We start from the raw sequence: 22871 nt of genomic DNA on the forward strand, positions 1-22871 counted from the left end.
GTTATACTGATACAGAGGGGATATATAGGGGACATCTGGGTAATGTAATGTGTTATACTGATACAGAGGGGATATATAGGGGACATCTGGGTAATGTAATGTGTTATACTGATACAGAGGGGATATATAGGGGACATCTGGGTAATGTAATGTGTTATACTGATACAGAGGAGATATATAGGGGACATCTGGGTAATGTAATGTGTTATACTGATACAGAGGGGATATATAGGGGACATCTGGGTAATGTAATGTGTTATACTGATACAGAGGGGATATATAGGGGACATCTGGGTAATGTAATGTGTTATACTGATGCAGAGGGGATATGAAGGGGACATCTGGGTAATGTAATGTGTTATACTGATACAGAGGGGATATATAGGGGACATCTGGGTAATGTAATGTGTTATACTGATACAGAGGAGATATATAGGGGACATCTGGGTAATGTAATGTGTTATACTGATACAGAGGGGATATATAGGGGACATCTGGGTAATGTAATGTGTTATACTGATACAGAGGGGATATATAGGGGACATCTGGGTAATGTAATGTGTTATACTGATACAGAGGGGATATGTAGGGGACATCTGGGATGCAGCCTATACAAATAAAAAAAAAACAGAAAGTATTCAGACCGCTTGACTTTTTACACATGTTGATTAGGTTAAAGCCTCATTCTAAAATGGATTAAATCGTCTCCCCCCTCCTCTCATCAATCTACACACAATACCCCATAATGACATCACAATACCCCATAATGACATCACAGTACCCCATAATGACATCACAATACCCCATAATGACATCACAATACCCCATAATGACATCACAGTACCCCATAATGACCAAGTAAACACAGGTTTTTAGAAATTGTTGCTAATTAATAATATATATATATATTTTAAACGGACATATTACATATACATCAGTATTCAGACCTTTTACTCAGTACTTTGTTGAAGCACCTTTGGCAGCGATTACAGCCTTGAGGCTGGGGTATGAATTTACAAGCTTGGTACACCTGTATTTGGGAGGTTTCTCCCATTCATCTCTGCAGATCCTCTCAACCTCTGTCAGGTTGGATGTGGAGCGTCTCTCCAGAGATGTTTGATCCGGTTCAAGTCCAGGCTCTAGCTGGGCCAATCAAGGACATTCAGAGACTTGTCCTGAAGCCACTCCTGCGTTGTCTTGGCTGTGTGCTTAGGGTCTTTGTCCTGTTGGGTGGTGAACCTTCGCCCCAGTCTGAGGACCTGAGCGCTCTGGAGCAGGTTTTCATCAAGGATCTCTCTGTACTTTGCTCCGTTCATCCTTGCCTCAATCCTAACTAGTCTTCCAGTCCCTGCCGCTGAAAATCATCCCCACAGTATGATGCTGCCACCCCCATGCTTCACCGTAGGGATGGTGCCAGGTTTCTTCCAGACGTGACGCTTGGCATTCAGGCCAAAGAGTTCAATCTTGGTTTCATCAGACCAGAGAATCTTGTTTCTCATGGTCAGAGTCTTTAGGTGCCTTTTGGCAAACTCCAAGTGGGCTGTCATGTGCCTTTTACTGAGGAGTGGATTCCGTCTGGCCACCCAACCATAAAGGCCTGATTGGTGGAGCTCTGTCAGAGTGACCATCAGGTTATTTGTCACCTCCCTGACCAAGGCCGTTTACCGATTGCTCAGTTTGTCAGGGCGGCCAGCTCTAGGAAGAGTCTTGGTGGTTCCAAACTTCTTCTATTTAAGAATGATGGAGGCCACTGTGTTCTTGGGGACCTTAAATGCTACAGAAATGTTTTAGTACCCTTCCCCAGATCTGTGCCTCGACACAATCCTGTCTTGGAGCTCTACGGACAATTCCTTCGACTTCATGGCTTGGTTTTTGCTCTGACATGCACTGTCAACTGTGGGACCTTACATAGACAGGTGTGAGGGCCTTTCCAAATCATATCCAATCAATTAAATTTACCACAGTTGGACTCCAATCAAATTGTAGAAAACATCTCAAGGATGATCAACCAGATGCACCTGAGCTCAATTTCGAGTCTCATAGCAAAGAGTCTGAATACTAATGTAAAGAAGGTATTTCAGTTTAATTTGTTATAAAATACGCATTTTTTTTCTAAAAACCTGTTTACGCTTTGTCATTATGGGGTATTGTTTTTTTTTTAACCTTTATTTAACGAGGCAAGTCAGTTAAGAACAATTTCTTATTTTCAATAACGGCCTAGGAACAGTGGGGTTAACTGCCTGTTCAGGGGCAGAACGACAGATTTGTACCTTGTCATTTTGGTGATTCGATCTTGCAACCTTCCGGTTACTAGGCCAAAGCTCTAACCACTAGGCTACCCTGCTGCCCCTCCACTCTAACCACTAGGCTACCCTGCCGCCCCTCCACTCTAACCACTAGGCTACCCTGCTGCCCCTCCACTCTAACCACTAGGCTACCCTGCCGCCCCTCCACTCTAACCACTAGTCTACCCTGCCGCCCCTCCACTCTAACCACTAGGCTACCCTGCCGCCCCTCCACTCTAACCACTAGGCTACCCTGCCGCCCCTCCACTCTAACCACTAGTCTACCCTGCCGCCCCTCCACTCTAACCACTAGGCTACCCTGCCGCCCCTCCACTCTAACCACTAGGCTACCCTGCCGCCCCTCCACTCTAACCACTAGGCTACCCTGCTGCCCCTCCACTCTAACCACTAGTCTACCCTGCCGCCCCTCCACTCTAACCACTAGGCTACCCTGCCGCCCCTCCACTCTAACCACTAGGCTACCCTGCCGCCCCTCCACTCTAACCACTAGGCTACCCTGCTGCCCCTCCACTCTAACCACTAGGCTACCCTGCTGCCCCTCCACTCTAACCACTAGGCTACCCTGCCGCCCCTCCACTCTAACCACTAGGCTACCCTGCTGCCCCTCCACTCTAACCACTAGACTACCCTGCCGCCCCTCCACTCTAACCTCTAGGCTACCCTGCCGCCCCTCCACTCTAACCACTAGGCTACCCTGCCGCCCCTCCACTCTAACCACTAGGCTACCCTGCTGCCCCTCCACTCTAACCACTAGTCTACCCTGCCGCCCCTCCACTCTAACCACTAGGCTACCCTGCCGCCCCTCCACTCTAACCACTAGGCTACCCTGCCGCCCCTCCACTCTAACCACTAGGCTACCCTGCTGCCCCTCCACTCTAACCACTAGGCTACCCTGCTGCCCCTCCACTCTAACCACTAGGCTACCCTGCCGCCCCTCCACTCTAACCACTAGGCTACCCTGCCGCCCCTCCACTCTAACCACTGGTCTACCCTGCCGCCCCTCCACTCTAACCACTAGGCTACCCTGCCGCCCCTCCACTCTAACCACTAGTCTACCCTGCCGCCCCTCCACTCTAACCACTAGTCTACCCTGCTGCCCCTCCACTCTAACCACTAGGCTACCCTGCCGCCCCTCCACTCTAACCACTAGTCTACCCTGCCGCCCCTCCACTCTAACCACTAGTCTACCCTGCTGCCCCTCCACTCTAACCACTAGGCTACCCTGCTGCCCCTCCACTCTAACCACTAGGCTACCCTGCTGCCCCTCCACTCTAACCACTAGTCTACCCTGCTGCCCCTCCACTCTAACCACTAGGCTACCCTGCTGCCCCTCCACTCTAACCACTAGGCTACCCTGCTGCCCCTCCACTCTAACCACTAGGCTACCCTGCCGCCCCTCCACTCTAACCTCTAGGCTACCCTGCCGCCCCTCCACTCTAACCACTAGGCTACCCTGCTGCCCCTCCACTCTAACCACTAGGCTACCCTGCTGCCCCTCCACTCTAACCACTAGACTACCCTGCTGCCCCTCCACTCTAACCACTAGGCTACCCTGCCGCCCCTCCACTCTAACCACTAGGCTACCCTGCCGCCCCTCCACTCTAACCACTAGGCTACCCTGCCGCCCCTCCACTCTAACCACTAGGCTACCCTGCCGCCCCTCCACTCTAACCACTAGTCTACCCTGCCGCCCCTCCACTCTAACCACTAGGCTACCCTGCCGCCCCTCCACTCTAACCACTAGGCTACCCTGCTGCCCCTCCACTCTAACCACTAGGCTACCCTGCCGCCCCTCCACTCTAACCACTAGTCTACCCTGCCGCCCCTCCACTCTAACCACTAGGCTACCCTGCCGCCCCTCCACTCTAACCACTAGTCTACCCTGCCGCCCCTCCACTCTAACCACTAGTCTACCCTGCCGCCCCTCCACTCTAACTACTAGGCTACCCTGCTGCCCCATTGTGTTTAGATTGGTAAGGATTTTTTTTTTTTTATCCATTTTAGAATAAGGCAAAATGTAGAAAAAGTCAAGGGGTCTGAACACCTTCTGAAGGCACTGTATATGTGATCATCTGGACCACTAGATGGAACTTCACACTCAGTCAATTCAATTCAATTCAAAGGGCTTTACTGTCATGGGAAACACATGTTTACATTGTCAAAGCAAGTGAAATAGATAAACAAAACAATAAAAAATGAACAATAAACATTACACTCACAAACGTTCCAAAATCATTTCAAAATGTCATATTATTATGTCTACATACAAGTGTTGTAACGATGTGCAAATAGTTAAAGTACAAAAGGGGAAATAAATAAGCATAAATATGGGTTGTATTTTACAATGGTGTTTGTTCTTCACTGCAGTTCACTTCAGGGCTCATATATATCAAGCATCTCAGAGCGGGAGTACTGATCTAGAATCAGATCCCTCGTTGTCTCTGTGATCTTACTCATAACACTCTAAAAAGGTTCAACTGATCCCAGATCAGCAGTCCTACTTTGACACAGTACATATACGGCCCCAGACTTCCCTTCAGTCGACACTGCAGGACTGAACAGAGATTGATTTTCCACTGATGTGTGAATGTCTCTTATTGAAGTATTAGAGGAGACGGGAGGAGATAACAAGGACTCTCAGTCCCTCCCTAAATACACACTACTGTTACTGAGGGAGGAGATAACATGGACTCTCAGTCCCTCCCTAAATACACACTACTGTTACTGAGGGAGGAGATAACAAGGACTCTCAGTCCCTCCCTAAATACACACTACTGTTACTGAGGGAGGAGATAACATGGACTCTCAGTCCCTCCCTAAATACACAGTACTGTTACTGAGGGAGGAGATAACATGGACTCTCAGTCCCTCCCTAAATACACAGTACTGTTACTGAGGGAGGAGATAACATGGACTCTCCTGGACTCTCAGTCCCTCCCTAAATACACACTACTGTTACTGAGGGAGGAGATAACATGGACTCTCCTGGACTCTCAGTCCCTCTCTAAATACACACTACTGTTACTGAGGGAGGAGATAACATGGACTCTCAGTCCCTCTCTAAATACACACTACTGTTACTGAGGGAGGAGATAACATGGACTCTCAGTCCCTCCCTAAATACACAGTACTGTTACTGAGGGAGGAGATAACATGGACTCTCAGTCCCTCCCTAAATACACACTACTGTTACTGAGGGAGGAGATAACATGGACTCTCAGTCACTCCCTAAATACACACTACTGTTACTGAGGGAGGAGATAACATGGACTCTCAGTCCCTCCCTAAATACACACTACTGTTACTGAGGGAGGAGATAACATGGACTCTCAGTCCCTCCCTAAATACACACTACTGTTACTGAGGGAGGAGATAACATGGACTCTCCTGGACTCTCAGTCCCTCCCTAAATACACAGTACTGTTACTGAGGGAGGAGATAACATGGACTCGCCTGGACTCTCAGTCCCTCTCTAAATACACACTACTGTTACTGAGGGAGGAGATAACATGGACTCTCAGTCCCTCCCTAAATACACACTACTGTTACTGAGGGAGGAGATAACATGGACTCTCAGTCCCTCCCTAAATACACACTACTGTTACTGAGGGAGGAGATAACATGGACTCTCAGTCCCTCCCTAAATACACACTACTGTTACTGAGGGAGGAGATAACATGGACTCTCCTGGACTCTCAGTCCCTCCCTAAATACACACTACTGTTACTGAGGGAGGAGATAACATGGACTCTCCTGGACTCTTAGTCCCTCCCTAAATACACACTACTGTTACTGAGGGAGGAGATAACATGGACTCTCAGTCCCTCCCTAAATACACACTACTGTTACTGAGGGAGGAGATAACATGGACTCTCCTGGACTCTCAGTCCCTCCCTAAATACACACTACTGTTACTGAGGGAGGAGATAACATGGACTCTCCTGGACTCTCAGTCCCTCCCTAAATACACACTACTGTTACTGAGGGAGGAGATAACATGGACTCGCCTGGACTCTCAGTCCCTCCCTAAATACACACTACTGTTACTGAGGGAGGAGATAACATGGACTCTCAGTCCCTCCCTAAATACACACTACTGTTACTGAGGGAGGAGATAACATGGACTCTCAGTCCCTCCCTAAATACACACTACTGTTACTGAGGGAGGAGATAACATGGACTCTCCTGGACTCTCAGTCCCTCCCTAAATACACACTACTGTTACTGAGGGAGGAGATAACATGGACTCTCCTGGACTCTTAGTCCCTCCCTAAATACACACTACTGTTACTGAGGGAGGAGATAACATGGACTCGCCTGGACTCTCAGTCCCTCCCTAAATACAAACTACTGTTACTGAGGGAGGAGATAACATGGACTCGCCTGGACTCTCAGTCCCTCCCTAAATACACACTACTGTTACTGAGGGAGGAGATAACATGGACTCTCCTGGACTCTCAGTCCCTTCCTAAATACACACTACTGTTACTGAGGGAGGAGATAACATGGACTCGCCTGGACTCTCAGTCCCTCCCTAAATACACACTACTGTTACTGAGGGAGGAGATAACATGGACTCTCAGTCCCTCCCTAAATACACACTACTGTTACTGAGGGAGGAGATAACATGGACTCTCCTGGACTCTCAGTCCCTCCCTAAATACACACTACTGTTACTGATCATAGCCACTACTGTTACTGTAACCAACTGATCATAGACAATCCTGTTACTGATCATAGACACTACTGTTACTGATCATAGACACTACTGTTACTGATCATAGCCACTACTGTTACTGATCATAGACACTACTGTTACTGATCATAGACACTACTGTTACTGATCATAGACACTACTGTTACTGTATCTTACTGATCATAGACACTACTGTTACTGATCATAGACACTACTGTTACTGATCATAGACACTACTGTTACTGATCATAGACACTACTGTTACTGATCATAGACACTACTGTTACTGATCATAGACACTACTGTTACTATAACCAACTGATCATAGACACTACTATTACTGATCATAGACACTACTATTACTGATCATAGACAATCCTGTAACCTACAGATCGTTTGTAAAGAACAACTCCGATGACATGTTCCAATCATAAACCAATAGGTGAAGCCCAGTGCATCCTTACTGCACAGTCGTTAGTTGGTGTTGTTAGTAAATGGATATTAGGACAGAACAACGGATCCCTCACCCAGGAACTGGACAGACAAGAGGCAGGCCTCGGTCAGCAGGGTCCACTGGATAATGGCCTTCTCTGCTGTGTACAGACCTTTCCACATGATCAATGAGACACCTGGTGGGAGAGAGAGAGGAGAGGGAGAGAGAGAGAGAGGAGAGACAGAGAGAGAGACAGAGAGAGAGAGAGAGAGAGAGACCGAGAGACAGAGAGAGAGAGAGGAGAGACAGAGAGAGAGAGGAGAGACAGAGAGAGAGACAGAGAGAGAGAGAGAGAGGAGAGAGAGAGAGAGAGAGAGAGAGAGAGAGGAGAGAGAGAGAGAGGAGAGACAGAGAGAGAGAGGAGAGACAGAGAGAGAGACAGAGAGAGAGAGAGGAGAGAGAGAGAGAGAGAGAGAGGAGAGAGAGAGATGAGAGAGAGGAGAGAGAGGAGATAGGAGAGAGAAAGAGAGGAGAGAGAGAGAGAGAGAGAGAGGAGAGGAGAGACAGAGAGAGAGAGAAAGGTGGAGAGAGAGAGAGAGAGAGAGAGAGAGAGACAGAGACAGACAGAGGGATGTTTAGCATTAGGGTGAGGACTATAGTCGTCTAGTGTGTAGCCAGCCTTCTAAAACCCTGTTGTCTCGATCACTCCACTATTGGAAGTACTGTGAGAAGTCTGGGTTTCCGAGGTCAGGTCCACATCGGTTCACATCAGAACGGATACAGACAACCAGATCTCTCAGCTACTAATTCCTTCCTTCCTGGAAGTGGCTGGATTTTAACACTGTACTAGAGTAGGGAGGACATCCTGTCCATCAGGAAGTAGTGAGCCATTCTGATGACCCCAGCCCACACAGAGCCTTGGATAGATACAGTATAATACTGTATTTAGAACTATATAGTACATCTGTGGCTCTGCTTCAACCAAGGCTGTTACTGAACAGACAGTAGAGGAACTGTGTCTGTGTTCCAAAAGGCACCCTAATTCCCTATTAGTGTGCACTACTTTCAACCAGAGCTCTATGGAACCTGGACAAAAGCAGTGCACTATAAAACATGGAATAGGGTGCCATTTGGGACGAACGCTGTATCTTCACCCCTTGTTTCCTACAGCCTTCCGCTGTTAAGGGATTATCCTCTCTTCCTTCCTGTCTTTCTCAGCAGGGTTCCGCCTTCCATCCATCCCTCCATCTCTCTCTCCATCAGAGGGGGACTGTACAGCCACGCCCTGCTGTACTCAAATGCACTCCCTCATCATGTAATACTGTAAAACATGGCGGACTTAATACAAACCTCTTAATACCCTGTGACAAAAACTATTCAAGTAGTCACGATTATTACCATCTTATTACGCTAGAGGTCCTACCTGTTATTTAGCTAGATAAGCCCTCAGCTGGTTCTGGTCTTACATGTTATTTAGCTAGGTAAGCCCTCAGCTGGTCCTACCTGTTATTTATCTAGGTAAGCCCTCAGCTGGTTCTGGTTCTACCTGTTATTTAGCTAGGTAAGCCCTAAACTGGTTCTGGTCCTACCTGGTATTTCGCTAGGTAAGCCCTAAACTGGTTCTGGTTCTACCTGTTATTTAGCTAGGTAAGCCCTCAGCTGGTTCTGGTCCTACCTGTTATTTAGCTAGGTAAACCCTCAGCTGGTTCTGGTCCTACCTGTTATTTAGCTAGGTAAACCCTCAGCTGGTTCTGGTCCTACCTGTTATTTAGCTAGGTAAGCCCTCAGCTGGTTCTGGTCCTACCTGTTATTTAGCTAGGTAAACCCTCAGCTGGTTCTAGTCCTACCTGTTATTTAGCTAGGTAAGCCCTCAGCTGGTTCTGGTCCTACCTGTTATTTAGCTAGGTAAGCTCTCAGCTGGTCCTACCTGTTATTTAGCTAGGTAAGCCCTCAGCTGGTTCTGGTTCTACCTGTTATTTAGCTAGGTAAACCCTAAACTGGTTCTGGTCTTACCTGTTATTTAGCTAGGTAAACCCTGAGCTGGTTCTGGTTCTACCTGTTATTTAGCTAGGTAAACCCTAAACTGGTTCTGGTCCTACCTGTTATTTAGCTAGGTAAGCCCTCCGCTGGTTCTGGTCCAACCTGTTATTTAGCTAGGTAAACCCTCAGCTGGTTCTGGTCCTACCTGTTATTTAGCTAGGTAAACCCTAAACTGGTTCTGGTTCTACCTGTTATTTAGCTAGGTAAGCCCTAAACTGGTTCTGGTCCTACCTGTTATTTAGCTAGGTAAACCCTCAGCTGGTCCTACCTGTTATTTAGCTAGGTAAACCCTCAGCTGGTCCTACTTGTTATTTAGCTAGGTAAACCCTAAACTGGTTCTGGTCCTACCTGTTATTTAGCTAGGTAAACCCTCAACTGGTTCTGGTCCTACCTGTTATTTAGCTAGGTAAGCCCTCAGCTGGTCCTACCTGTTATTTAGCTAGGTAAGCCCTCAGCTGGTTCTGGTCCTACCTGTTATTTAGCTAGGTAAGCCCTAAACTGGTTCTGGTCTAGTGTCTGGTGTTAAATCATTAATAGCTGGTGAGACTGAGCGGTTTCCTTGGCAGAGAAGTGCCAGTAGACAGCCCTTACTGAGTAGTGCTCCTTCATAGTCTGATACTGTCACAGTAGACAGCCCTTACTGAGTAGTGCTCCTCCTCCCTAGAGTCTGATACTGTCACAGTAGACAGCCCTTACTGAGTAGTGCTGCTCCTCCCTAGAGTCTGATACTGTCACAGTAGACAGCCCTTACTGAGTAGTGCTCCTCCTCCCTAGAGTCTGATACTGTCACAGTAGACAGCCCTTACTGAGTAGTGCTCCTCCTCCATAGAGTCTGATACTGTCACAGTAGACAGCCCTTACTGAGTAGTGCTCCTCCTCCATAGAGTCTGATACTGTCACAGTAGACAGCCCTTACTGAGTAGTGCTTCTCCCTAGAGTCTGATACTGTCACAGTAGACAGCCCTTACGGAGTAGTGCTCCTCCTCCATAGAGTCTGATACTGTCACAGTAGACAGCCCTTACTGAGTAGTGCTCCTCCTCCCTAGAGTCTGATACTGTCACAGTAGACAGCCCTTACTGAGTAGTGCTGCTCCTCCCTAGAGTCTGATACTGTCACAGTAGACAGCCCTTACTGAGTAGTGCTCCTCCTCCCTAGAGTCTGATACTGTCACAGTAGACAGCCCTTACTGAGTAGTGCTCCTCCTCCCTAGAGTCTGATTCTGTCACAGTAGACAGCCCTTACTGAGTAGTGCTCCTCCTCCATAGAGTCTGATACTGTCACAGTAGACAGCCCTTACTGAGTAGTGATCCTTCTCCCTAGAGTCTGATACTGTCACAGTAGACAGCCCTTTCTGAGTAGTGCTCCTCCTCCCTAGAATCTGATACTGTCACAGTAGACAGCCCTTACTGAGTAGTGCTCCTCCATAGAGTCTGATACTGTCACAGTAGACAGCCCTTACTGAGTAGTGCTCCTCCTCCCTAGAGTCTGATTCTGTCACAGTAGACAGCCCTTACTGAGTAGTGCTCCTCCTCCCTAGAATCTGATACTGTCACAGTAGACAGCCCTTACTGAGTAGGGCTCCTCCATAGAGTCTGATGGAGATCCTGGTGGTCCTGAGCTCAAACACAAACTCATAGAGCTGACTGGGGAACACTAGAGCCTGTAGAGACAGACAGGGAGGAAGAGAGAGAGAAAGAGAGAGAGAGAGAGAGAGAGAGAGAGGGGAAAGAGGTGGGAGAGAGAGGAAGAGGGGAATGAGGTGGGAGAGAGAGGGAGAGAGGGGAAAGAGAGGTGGGAGAGAGGGAGGGAGAGATGTAGAGAGAGAGAGGGGATAGAGGTGGGAGAGAGTGGGAGAGAGGGAGGGGAGCGAGGGGGAGAGAGGTGGGAGAGAGAGGGAGAGAGCGCAAGAGTGGGAGAGAGAGATTTGATTTGAGAGAGGGAGAGAGAGAGAGAGGGGGGAGCGAGGGGTAGGAGAGAGGAAGAGAGAGAGCGCAGGAGAGCGAGAGAGAGAGGGAGGAGAGAGAGGGAGGAGAGAGTGAGAGAGAGCGGGAGAGAGAGAGAGGTGGGAGAGAGAAGAAGAGCTCAGTGTTACATATGCTGTAAAATAATAATAACAATAATAAGGCTTTTGATAGACCCAGAGACACTTGACAACCCATCCAGCAGTAGTGTCTTCTGTCCTGGTTCTGGGTTCACCGGGGTTACAGGCTTTTCCCCCCAACCAGGTAACAACACACCTGATTCAACTAATCAACAAGACCTTGATGAGTCAAATCAGATGTTGTTGTTGTTAGTGTGGGGCTGGAGAACAAGCCTGCACACCCTGTCCATTCCCCAGGACCAAGGAGATTGGGATTTCTATACAGTACAGCAGAGGTCAAGCTAAGTCCAGTTGACTAAATGTACACTACTTACTATTAAGGCTAGGGTTTAGTCCAGTTGACTAATGTACACTACTTACTATTAAGGCTATGGTTTAGTCCAGTTGACTAATGTACACTACTTACTATTAAGGCTATGGTTTAGTCCAGTTGACTAGTGTACACTACTTACTATTAAGGCTATGGCTTAGTCCAGTTGACTAGTGTACACTACTAAGGCTATGGTTTAGTCCAGTTGACTAATGTACACTATTAAGGCTATGGTTTAGTCCAGTTGACTAATGTACACTACTCACTATTATGGCTATGGTTTAGTCCAGTTGACTAATGTACACTACTTACTATTAAGGCTATGGTTGTGAACAGAACAGCAGACATGAGAATCCATATCCTAGAAAGAAAACACAGAAGAAAGACATAAATACATTGTATTGATCAGAAACACAGGAGAGGAATAAACACAGATATTGATCATCAGAAACACACTAGACAGAGCTCAGAGAACAATGGGAATCCATTGGGCTATTCAGGACGCAGACAGAGAGAGACTGATCCAGCTGCCTGTACTTCATCCTGTATTCTCCCACAGTACAACTATCATATCAAATAGGTAACAGGAAGTAACTGCTGAATATTCTGTCTGTTGATGGTTCTATAAAGATACTATATTCTGTCTGATGGTTCTAGAAAGATCCTATATTCTGTTGATGGTTCTATAAGGATCCTATATTCTGTTGATGGTTCTATCAAAATCCTATATTCTGTTGATGGTTCTATAAGGATCCTATATTCTGTCTGTTGATGGTTCTATCAAAATCCTATATTCTGTTGATGGTTCTATAAGGATCCTATATTCTGTTGAATATGATGTGATCTTCCTGTCTGGGTTGGCGCCCCCCCCCTTGGGTTGTGCCGTGGCGGAGATCTTTGTGGGCTATACTCGGCCTTGTCTCAGGGTGGTAAATTGGTGGTTGGAGATATCCCTCTAGTGGTGTGGGGGCTGTGCTTTGGCAAAGTGGGTGGGGTTATATCCTTCCTGTTTGGTCCTGTCCAGGGGTATCATCGGATGGGGCCACAGTGTCTCCTGACCCCTCATGTCTCAGCCTTCAGTATTTATGCTGCAGTAGTTTATGTGTCGGGGGGCTAGGGTTAGTTTGTTATATCTGGAGTACTTCTCCTGTCTTATCCGGTGTCCTGTGTGAATTTCTGTGTGTATGCTCTCTCTAATTCTCCTTCTTTCTCTCTCTCGGAGGACCTGAGCCCTAGGACCATGCCTCAGGTCTACCTGGCATGATGACTCCTTGCTGTCCCCAGTCCACCTGGCCGTGCTGCTGCTCCAGTTTCAACTGTTCTGCCTGTGATTATTATTATTTGACCATGCTGGTCATTTATGAACATTTGAACATCTTGGCCATGTTCTGTTATAATCTCCACCCGGCACAGCCAGAAGAGGACTGGCCATCCCTCATAGCCTGGTTCCTCTCTAGGTTTCTTCCTAGGTTTTGGCCTTTCTAGGGAGTTTTTCCTAGCCACCGTGCTTCTACACCTGCATTGCTTGCTGTTTGGGGTTTTAGGCTGGGTTTCTGTACAGCACTTTGAGATATCAGCTGATGTACAAAGGGCTATATAAATACATTTGATTTGATGGTTCTATAAGGATCCTATATTCTGTCTGTTGATGGTTGTATGAGGATCCTATATTCTGTTGATGGTTGTATAAGGATCCTATATTCTGTTGATGGTTGTATAAGGATCCTATATTCTGTTGATGGTTCTACAATGATCCTATATTCTGATGATGGTTCTATAAGGATCCTACATTCTATTGATGGTTCTACAAGGATCCTATATTCTGTTGATGGTTCTATAAGGATCCTATATTCTGTTGATGGTTGTATGAGGATCCTATATTCTGTTGATGGTTGTATAAGGATCCTATATTCTGTTGGTGGTTCTATAAGGATCCTATATTCTGTTGATGGTTGTATGAGGATCCTATATTCTGTTGATGGTTGTATAAGGATCCTATATTCTGTTGATGGTTGTATAAGGATCCTATATTCTGTTGATGGTTCTACAATGATCCTATATTCTGATGATGGTTCTATAAGGATCCTACATTCTATTGATGGTTCTACAAGGATCCTATATTCTGTTGATGGTTCTATAAGGATCCTATATTCTGTTGATGGTTGTATGAGGATCCTATATTCTGTTGATGGTTGTATAAGGATCCTATATTCTGTTGGTGGTTCTATAAGGATCCTATATTCTGTTGATGGTTGTATGAGGATCCTATATTCTGTTGATGGTTGTATAAGGATCCTATATTCTGTTGATGGTTGTATAAGGATCCTATATTCTGTTGATGGTTCTATAAGGATCCTATATTCTGTTGATGGTTGTATGAGGATCCTATATTCTGTTGATGGTTCTACAAGGATCCTATATTCTGTTGATGGTTGTACGAGGATCCTACATTCTATTGATGGTTCTACAAGGATCCTATATTCTGTTGATGGTTCTATAAGGATCCTATATTCTGTTGATGGTTCTATAAGGATCCTATATTCTGTTGATGGTTGTATAAGGATCCTATATTCTGTTGATGGTTGTATGAGGATCCTATATTCTGTTGATGGTTGTATGAGGATCCTACATTCTGTTGATGGTTCTACGAGGATCCTACATTCTATTGATGGTTCTACAAGGATCCTATATTCTGTTGATGGTTGTATAAGGATCCTATATTCTGTTGATGGTTGTATAAGGATCCTATATTCTGTTGATGGTTGTATAAGGATCCTATATTCTGTTGATGGTTGTATAAGGATCCTATATTCTGTTGATGGTTGTATAAGGATCCTATATTCTGTTGATGGTTGTATAAGGATCCTATATTCTGTTGATGGTTGTATGAGGATCCTATATTCTGTTGATGGTTGTATAAGGATCCTATATTCTGTTGATGGTTCTACAAGGATCCTATATTCTGTTGATGGTTGTATAAGGATCCTATATTCTGTTGATGGTTGTATGATGATCCTATATTCTGTTGATGGTTGTATGAGGATCCTATATTCTGTTGATGGTTCTATAAGGATCCTATATTCTGTTGATGGTTGTATGAGGATCCTATATTCTGTTGATGGTTGTATAAGGATCCTATATTCTGTTGATGGTTGTATAAGGATCCTATATTCTGTTGATGGTTGTATAAGGATCCTATATTCTGTTGATGGTTGTATGAGGATCCTATTCTCTTCACACTACAACAACCATATGAAAGGGCCTACTGGTAGTAGAGAATGTAAGCCTACCAAATGGCACACCTATTCCCTTGTTAAGTACACTACTTTTGAACAGGGTTCTTGTAAAAAAAAAAAAGAGTAGTGCACTATATAGGGAATAGGGTGCCATTTGGGACACATGGGAAGGAACTAAATGAGAGAGTAAATCTAATGTCTGCTACCTGTCTGTATAATGAATCTTCTGTAAAGATCACAACACCTTTTTATGCCTGGCATAAAGAGCAGTAAACACTGGCAGCATCCCAAACGGAAACCTATACCCTACATAGTCCCTTTGGGTCCAGGTCTAAAGGAGTGCACTATATATGGACTAGGGTGGCATTGGGCCTGGAGTCAGTGGACATTCATTTTCCTTTCATGTCCTGCTTCTCCATCACTCCCACTTTGATGTGTACACTTTCCATTACCTTAGTAAGGGGGGGGGGGGGTACGGCCGGCGAGACATTTATAAAAATGTATTAAATATGATTATATTTGAGTTAAGATTTTTGGCCTAAAATGACTCATTCCATGATATACAAACATCCCCCACTAGATGGCGCTGTAGCCTGGTAACGTGCACTGTATTTCAGCCTACAGTCGGATTCAGAATGCGCTCAGTCATCGTGGCCACTTCATTGCTTGACGACTTTTGATGTGAAAAATAAGTGCTGCGAAAATTGGGACTCTGAATGTTGTTTATTTAAAGAAAAATGGACAGCAACATTTTTGAAATCTTTTTTTTAAACTAATATTGGACATAAGGCTGATATGCCAAGAAAGTGTAGCCGTTTTTAAAGAATATAATCTCAAATCGCCATTTTTCAAGCAAGCATGCTAACTACGCTAGCGATCTGTCCTATCAGGAACTAGCCAGGAAATAGCCAAAACTAGCCACAAACTTAAAAGCCCAACAAAATCCGAGACAAAATGAATTACTGTGGAGAAAAATAACAAACGTCACAACAGATGTATTACCTAATCTAACCGGTAAAACATTGGGCTACTAATAAGATTCTAAAAGACAAAGTAAAAGAAGAAATATTGATATACAAATGGATCTGATTTCACCCTTTTGAAACGTTGAGAGAATAACGGTATGTCTAACAGCAACTATTCTCTTTGTGACCGTGACATACACTCCCCTACATGTTTATTTGGACAGTGAAGCTCTCTACTCCAACATTTGGGATTTGAGATCAATTGTTTTATACGAGGCGAGAGAACAGAATGACACCTTTTATTTGAGGGTATTTTCATATACACTGCTCAAAAAAATAAAGGGGACACTTAAACAACACAATGTAACTCCAAGTCAATCACACTTCTGTGAAATCAAACTGTCCACTTAGGAAGCAACACCGATTGACAATAAATTTCACATGCTGTTGTGCCAATGGAATAGACAACAGGTGGAAATTATAGGCATTTAGTAAGACACCCCCAATAAAGGAGTGGTTCTGCAGGTGGTGACCACAGACCACTTCTCAGTTCCTATGCTTCCTGGCTGATGTTTTGGTCACTTTTTAATGCTGCCGGTGCTTTCACTCTAGTGGTAGCATGAGACGGAGTCTACAACCCACACAAGTGGCTCAGGTAGTGCAGCTCATCCAGGATGGAACATTAATGCGAGCTGTGGCAAGAAGGTTTGCTGTGTCTGTCAGCGTAGTGTCCAGAGCATGGAGGCGCTACCAGGAGACAGGCCAGTACATCAGGAGACGTGGAGGAGGCCGTAGGAGGGCAACAACCCAGCAGCAGGACCGCTACCTCCGCCTTTGTGCAAGGAGGAGCAGGAGGAGCACTGCCAGAGCCCTGCAAAATGACCTCCAGCAGGCCACAAATGTGCATGTGTCTGCTCAAACGGTCAGAAACAGACTCCATGAGGGTGGTATGAGGGCCCGACGTCCACAGGTGGGGGTTGTGCTTACAGCCCAACACCGTGCAGGACGTTTGGCATTTGCCAGGGAACACTAAGATTGGCAAATTCGCCACTGGCGCCCTGTGCTCTTCACAGATGAAAGCAGGTTCACACTGAACACGTGACAGACGTGAGAGTCTGGAGACGCCGTGAAGAACGTTCTGCTGCCTGCAACATCCTCCAGCATGACCGGTTTGGCGGTGGGTCAGTCATGGTGTGGGGTGGCATTTCTTTGGGGGGCCGCACAGCCCTCCATGTGCTCGCCAGAGGTAGCCTGACTGCCATTAGGTACCGAGATGAGAAATGCCACCCCGAGATGAGATCCCTTGTGAGACCATATGCTGGTGTGGTTGGCCCTGGGTTCCTCCTAATGCAAGACAATGCTAGACCTCATGTGGCTGGAGTGTGTCAGCAGTTCCTGCAAGAGGAAGGCATTGATGCTATGGACTGGCCCGCCCGTTCCCCAGACCTGAATCCAATTGAACACATCTGGGACATCATGTCTCGCTCCATCCACCAACGCCACGTTGCACCACAGACTGTCCAGGAGTTGGCGGATGCTTTAGTCCAGGTCTGGGAGGAGATCCCTCAGGAGACCATCCACCACCTCATCAGGAGCATGCCCAGGCGTTGTAGGGAGGTCATACAGGCACGTGGAGGCCACACACACTACTGAGCCTCATTTTGACTTGTTTTAAGGACATTAAATAGCCAGAAATCTTGCTTGTTTGTAGGTGACCAAATACTTATTTTCCACCATAATTTGCAAATAAATTCATAAAAAAATCCTACAATGTGATTTTCTGATTTTTTTTTCTCATTTTATCTGTCATAGTTGAAGTGTACCTATGATGAAAATTACAGGCCTCATATTTTTAAGTGGGAGAACTTGCACAATTGGTGGCTGACTAAATAATGTTTTGCCCCACTGTATATACATATAGTATGTGGCCCTTCAATTGGTTTCAAAAAGTCAACGTGGCCCTTGAGCCAAAAGGTTTGCCCACCCTGCCTTAACTAAACCACTATACCACTTCATTACCTTAGAATATACCACTTCATTACCTTAGACTATACCACTTCATTACCTTAGACTATACCACTTCATTACCTTAGACTAAACCACTATACCACTTCATTACCTTAGACTAAACCACTATACCACTTCATTACCTTAGACTATACCACTTCATTACCTTAGACTATACCACTATACCACTTCATTACCTTAGACTATACCACTATACCACTTCATTACCTTAGACTATACCACTATACCACTTCATTACCTTAGACTAAACCACTATACCACTTCATTACCTTAGACTATACCACTATACCACTGCATTACCTTAGACTATACCACTATACCACTTCATTACCTTAGACTATACCACTTCATTACCTTAGACTAAACCACTATACCACTACATTACCTTAGACAATACCACTTCATTACCTTAGACTAAACCACTATACCACTATACCACTACATTACCTTAGACTATACCACTTCATTACCTTAGACTATACCACTTCATTACCTTAGACTATACCACTTCATTACCTCAGACTATACCACTTCATTACCTTAGACTAAACCACTACACCACTTCATCACCTTAGACTATACCATTTCATTACCTCAGACTATACCACTACACCACTTCATTACCTTAGACTATACCACTATACCACTTCATTACCTTAGACTATACCACTTCATTACCTCAGACTATACTACTACACCACTTCATTACCTTAGACTATACCACTATACCACTTCATTACCTTAGACTATACCATTTCATTACCTTAGACTATACCACTATACCACTTCATTACCTTAGACTATACCACTATATTACCTTAGACTATACCACTTCATTACCTTAGACTATACCACTATACCACTTCATTACCTTAGACTATAACACTATACCACTTCATTACCTTAGACTATACCACTATATTACCTTAGACTATACCACTTCATTACCTTAGACTAAACCACTATACCACTACATTACCTTAGACAATACCACTACATTACCTTAGACTATACCACTTCATTACCTTAGACTATACCACTTCATTACCTCAGACTATACCACTACACCACTTCATTACCTTAGACTAAACCACTACACCACTTCATCACCTTAGACTATACCACTTCATTACCTTAGACTAAACCACTAAACCACTTCATTACCTTAGACTAAACCACTTCATTACCTTAGACTAAACCACTTCATTACCTTAGACTATACCACTTCATTACCTTAGACTATACCACTATACCACTTCATTACCTTAGACTATACCACTTCATTACCTCAGACTATACTACTACACCACTTCATTACCTTAGACTATACCACTTCATTACCTTAGACTAAACCACTACACCACTTCATCACCTTAGACTATACCATTTCATTACCTTAGACCAGGGGTGTCAAAGTCAAATGGACGGAGGGCCAAATAAAAAAATCAGCTACAAGACGAGGGCCGGACTGTTCGAATGTTCATTGAAAAATTTTTAAATGACGCATATAGTCTAGTGAACCTAATTGAACCTACTGAAAACCTAACAAATATATTACAATATGATCAGATAAATAAAGCAATATTTTCTTATGGCTCTGTCAGTAATCTTTAATTTTCAACAGACACAAAAGACAAATTTCCTTTATATAAATATCCCCATAACATGAACATTAAATGAAAGAAACCGGTATTCAAGGCACCATCAGTAGACTATATTTTCTATTTTAGCAAAAGTGGGCTAAATTTACTTCAAAGAAAAAACAATAATAGCAATTTTCTATCATCCACTCAACTGAAATATTTTTAAAATATAATTGGATTGAAATACAAAAAAATAAAGTGCAAAAATCTATTAATCAAAAACAACACTTTGTTTAAGGAGAAGTAACATGCAGTGAAAACAAATATTAAATTTTAACTTTTAAACTTGAACTGAGTAAAAACTCTAAATATGTGATTGCACAGTAATGTTCACTTGTTTGAGGTTGAGGGTGATACTTGGTGGTGTCCCATCTTTTCCACAAGTTCATCAATGTTCGGGGTAAGGCTCTGAGCTGAAGAAATCCTCAGAATTGAGTGGAGGTGTTCAGCAGTAAGTCGACTTCTGTGTGATGTTTTGTTCAGGTTCATCAAAGAAAACAGTTGTTCACACAGGTATGTGCTGCCAAACATAGACAACGTTTGAGCAGCCTGGATGCGCAGCTGGGGCATTGTGCCGGGGAGGAAACGGGCGAACTCCGCAGCACCCACTGCCGCATATTTTGCCCTCAGTGCATCATTGCATTGGAGGTCAATCAACTCCATTTGGAGGTTTGGTGGTGAGCTTTCCACGTCAACAGCAAATGGGTTACCGAGCAGTTCCAACCTGCTTTTTTGTGCTTCAAAGTCAGCAAATCGGCGTCGAAAGTCAGCGGCAAGCATACCTATTTTATCAGCCAACTGTGTGCTCGGGAACGCACTGGTAGAGAGCTTCTCTTTCATGGTCTGGCAGCTGGGAAAGTGGCTCAAATTTTCTTTCCGCATCTGCGTCTCCCACAGAGTCAGTTTGGTTTTAAATGCCTTCACTGTACTGTACATATCAGAGATGACACGATCCCGACCCTGCAGCTGCAAGTTTATTGCATTCAGATGACTCGTAATGTCACACAGAAAAGCCATTTCACACAGAAACATTTCGTCTCGGAGTTGTGTTGTGTCTTTCCCTTTGCTGTCCAAGAACAGACAAATCTCCTCACGAAGCTCGAAACATCTTTGAAGCACCTTTCCCTGGCTTAGCCATCGCACCTCTGTGTGATAAGGCAAATCACCATGCTCCGTTTCTAACTCCGTCAGAAATGCCTTGAACTGGCGGTGATTCAAACCTTTGGCTCTGATAAAGTTAACTGTGCGCGTGATGATGCTCATTACATGCTCCATTTTCAAGGCTTTACCGCACAACGCTTCCTGGTGTATGATACAATGATAAGCTGTCAGCTCACCTGTCGCGTTTTCCTCTTGCATCTTTTCCCGTATCTTCGCCACCAGTCCGCTCCTGTGTCCACACATCGCAGGTGCTCCGTCGGTTGTCAAACCCACGAGTTTTTCCCAAGGCAGCTCCATCTCATTTACACATCTTGACACCTCTTCATACAAATCATGCCCCGTAGTTGTGCCATGCATAGGACGTAAAGCCAAAAACTCCTCTGTCACGCTTAGGTTGGAGTCCACTCCGCGGATGAAAATTGACAACTGGGCAATGTCAGAAATGTCGGTGCTCTCATCCACAGCCAAGGAATATGCAATAAAATCTTTTCCCTTTTTCACAAGCTGCTCTTTTAGATTGATGGACAACTGGTCTACTCTCTCGGCAATGGTGTTTCTGCTCAGACTCACATTTAAAAAGAGTTGCCTTTTTTCTGGGCAAACTTCGTCACAAACTTTAATCATGCAGTTTTTGATGAAATCCCCCTCCGTAAATGGCCGGGCTGATTTAGCGATCTCTTCTGCCAAAATAAAACTGGCCTTGACAGTTGCGTCCGCGTGTGTGTCCGCGTGTTTCGTTTCATAATGTCGTCTCAGATTATACTCTTTCAGTACCGCCACACTTTCTCCACACAGAAGACACACAGGTTTTCCAGCTACCTTCGTGAACATATACTCCGACTCCCACCTTGTTTGAAACCCCCGGTTCTCAGTATCCACCTTCCGTTTTGCCATTTTTGATGGGTATCTGAAAGTTAATTTTACTGTGATGCTGACGACTGCTGTGCCAATAAATATTGAAATGAAGCAGCCTACTGCTCGGTGCGTCACCTTTGCATTGTGGGAAATGTAGTATTGGTGCGTGTAAAAGATCTGCGGGCTGCCGGCTTGCTGCGGGCCGGTTCTAATAATAAATCAAGATCATCCCAGGGGCCGTAAAAAACCTTCTTGCGGGCCGGATGTGGCCCGCGGGCCTTGACTCTGACATATGTGCCTTAGACTATACCACTATACCACTTCATTACCTTAGACTATACCACTATACCACTACATTACCTTAGACTATACCACTTCATTACCTTAGACTATATCACTTCATTACCTTAGACTATACCACTATACCACTTCATTACCTTAGACTATAACACTATACCACTTCATTACCTTAGACTATACCACTTCATTACCTTAGACTATACCACTTCATTACCTTAGACTATACCACTTCATTACCTTAGACTAAACCACTATACCACTTCATTACCTTAGACTATACCACTTCATTACCTTAGACTATACCACTTCATTACCTTAGACTATACCACTATACCACTTCATTACCTTAGACTAAACCACTATACCACTACATTACCTTAGACAATACCACTACATTACCTTAGACTATACCACTTCATTACCTTAGACTATACCACTTCATTACCTCAGACTATACCACTACACCACTTCATTACCTTAGACTAAACCACTACACCACTTCATCACCTTAGACTATACCACTTCATTACCTTAGACTAAACCACTAAACCACTTCATTACCTTAGACTAAACCACTTCATTACCTTAGACTAAACCACTTCATTACCTTAGACTATACCACTATACCACTTCATTACCTTAGACTATACCACTTCATTACCTTAGACTAAACCACTAAACCACTTCATTACCTTAGACTAAACCACTTCATTACCTTAGACTATACCACTTCATTACCTTAGACTATACCACTATACCACTTCATTACCTTAGACTATACCACTATATTACCTTA

The 22871-nt window shown here is 44.7% G+C and overlaps 1 protein-coding gene across 1 annotated transcript in view; it reads right to left on the reverse strand.

The window, feature by feature from the left end:
* Nucleotides 1-22871, reverse strand: part of LOC139412287 (tumor protein p53-inducible protein 11-like) — a 72138-nt gene that overhangs the window by 2483 nt on the left and 46784 nt on the right. Inside the window, exons 4-6 of the mRNA XM_071159133.1 lie at nucleotides 12200-12248; nucleotides 11046-11136; nucleotides 7530-7631 (exon numbers count right to left, since the gene is read on the reverse strand). Coding sequence (XP_071015234.1) covers nucleotides 7530-7631; nucleotides 11046-11136; nucleotides 12200-12248 — 242 coding nt within the window. The remainder of the gene's footprint in view (nucleotides 1-7529; nucleotides 7632-11045; nucleotides 11137-12199; nucleotides 12249-22871) is intronic.

Source organism: Oncorhynchus clarkii, chromosome 6 (genome assembly GCF_045791955.1).
Source record: "Oncorhynchus clarkii lewisi isolate Uvic-CL-2024 chromosome 6, UVic_Ocla_1.0, whole genome shotgun sequence".
Classification (NCBI taxonomy): Eukaryota; Metazoa; Chordata; class Actinopteri; order Salmoniformes; family Salmonidae; genus Oncorhynchus; species Oncorhynchus clarkii.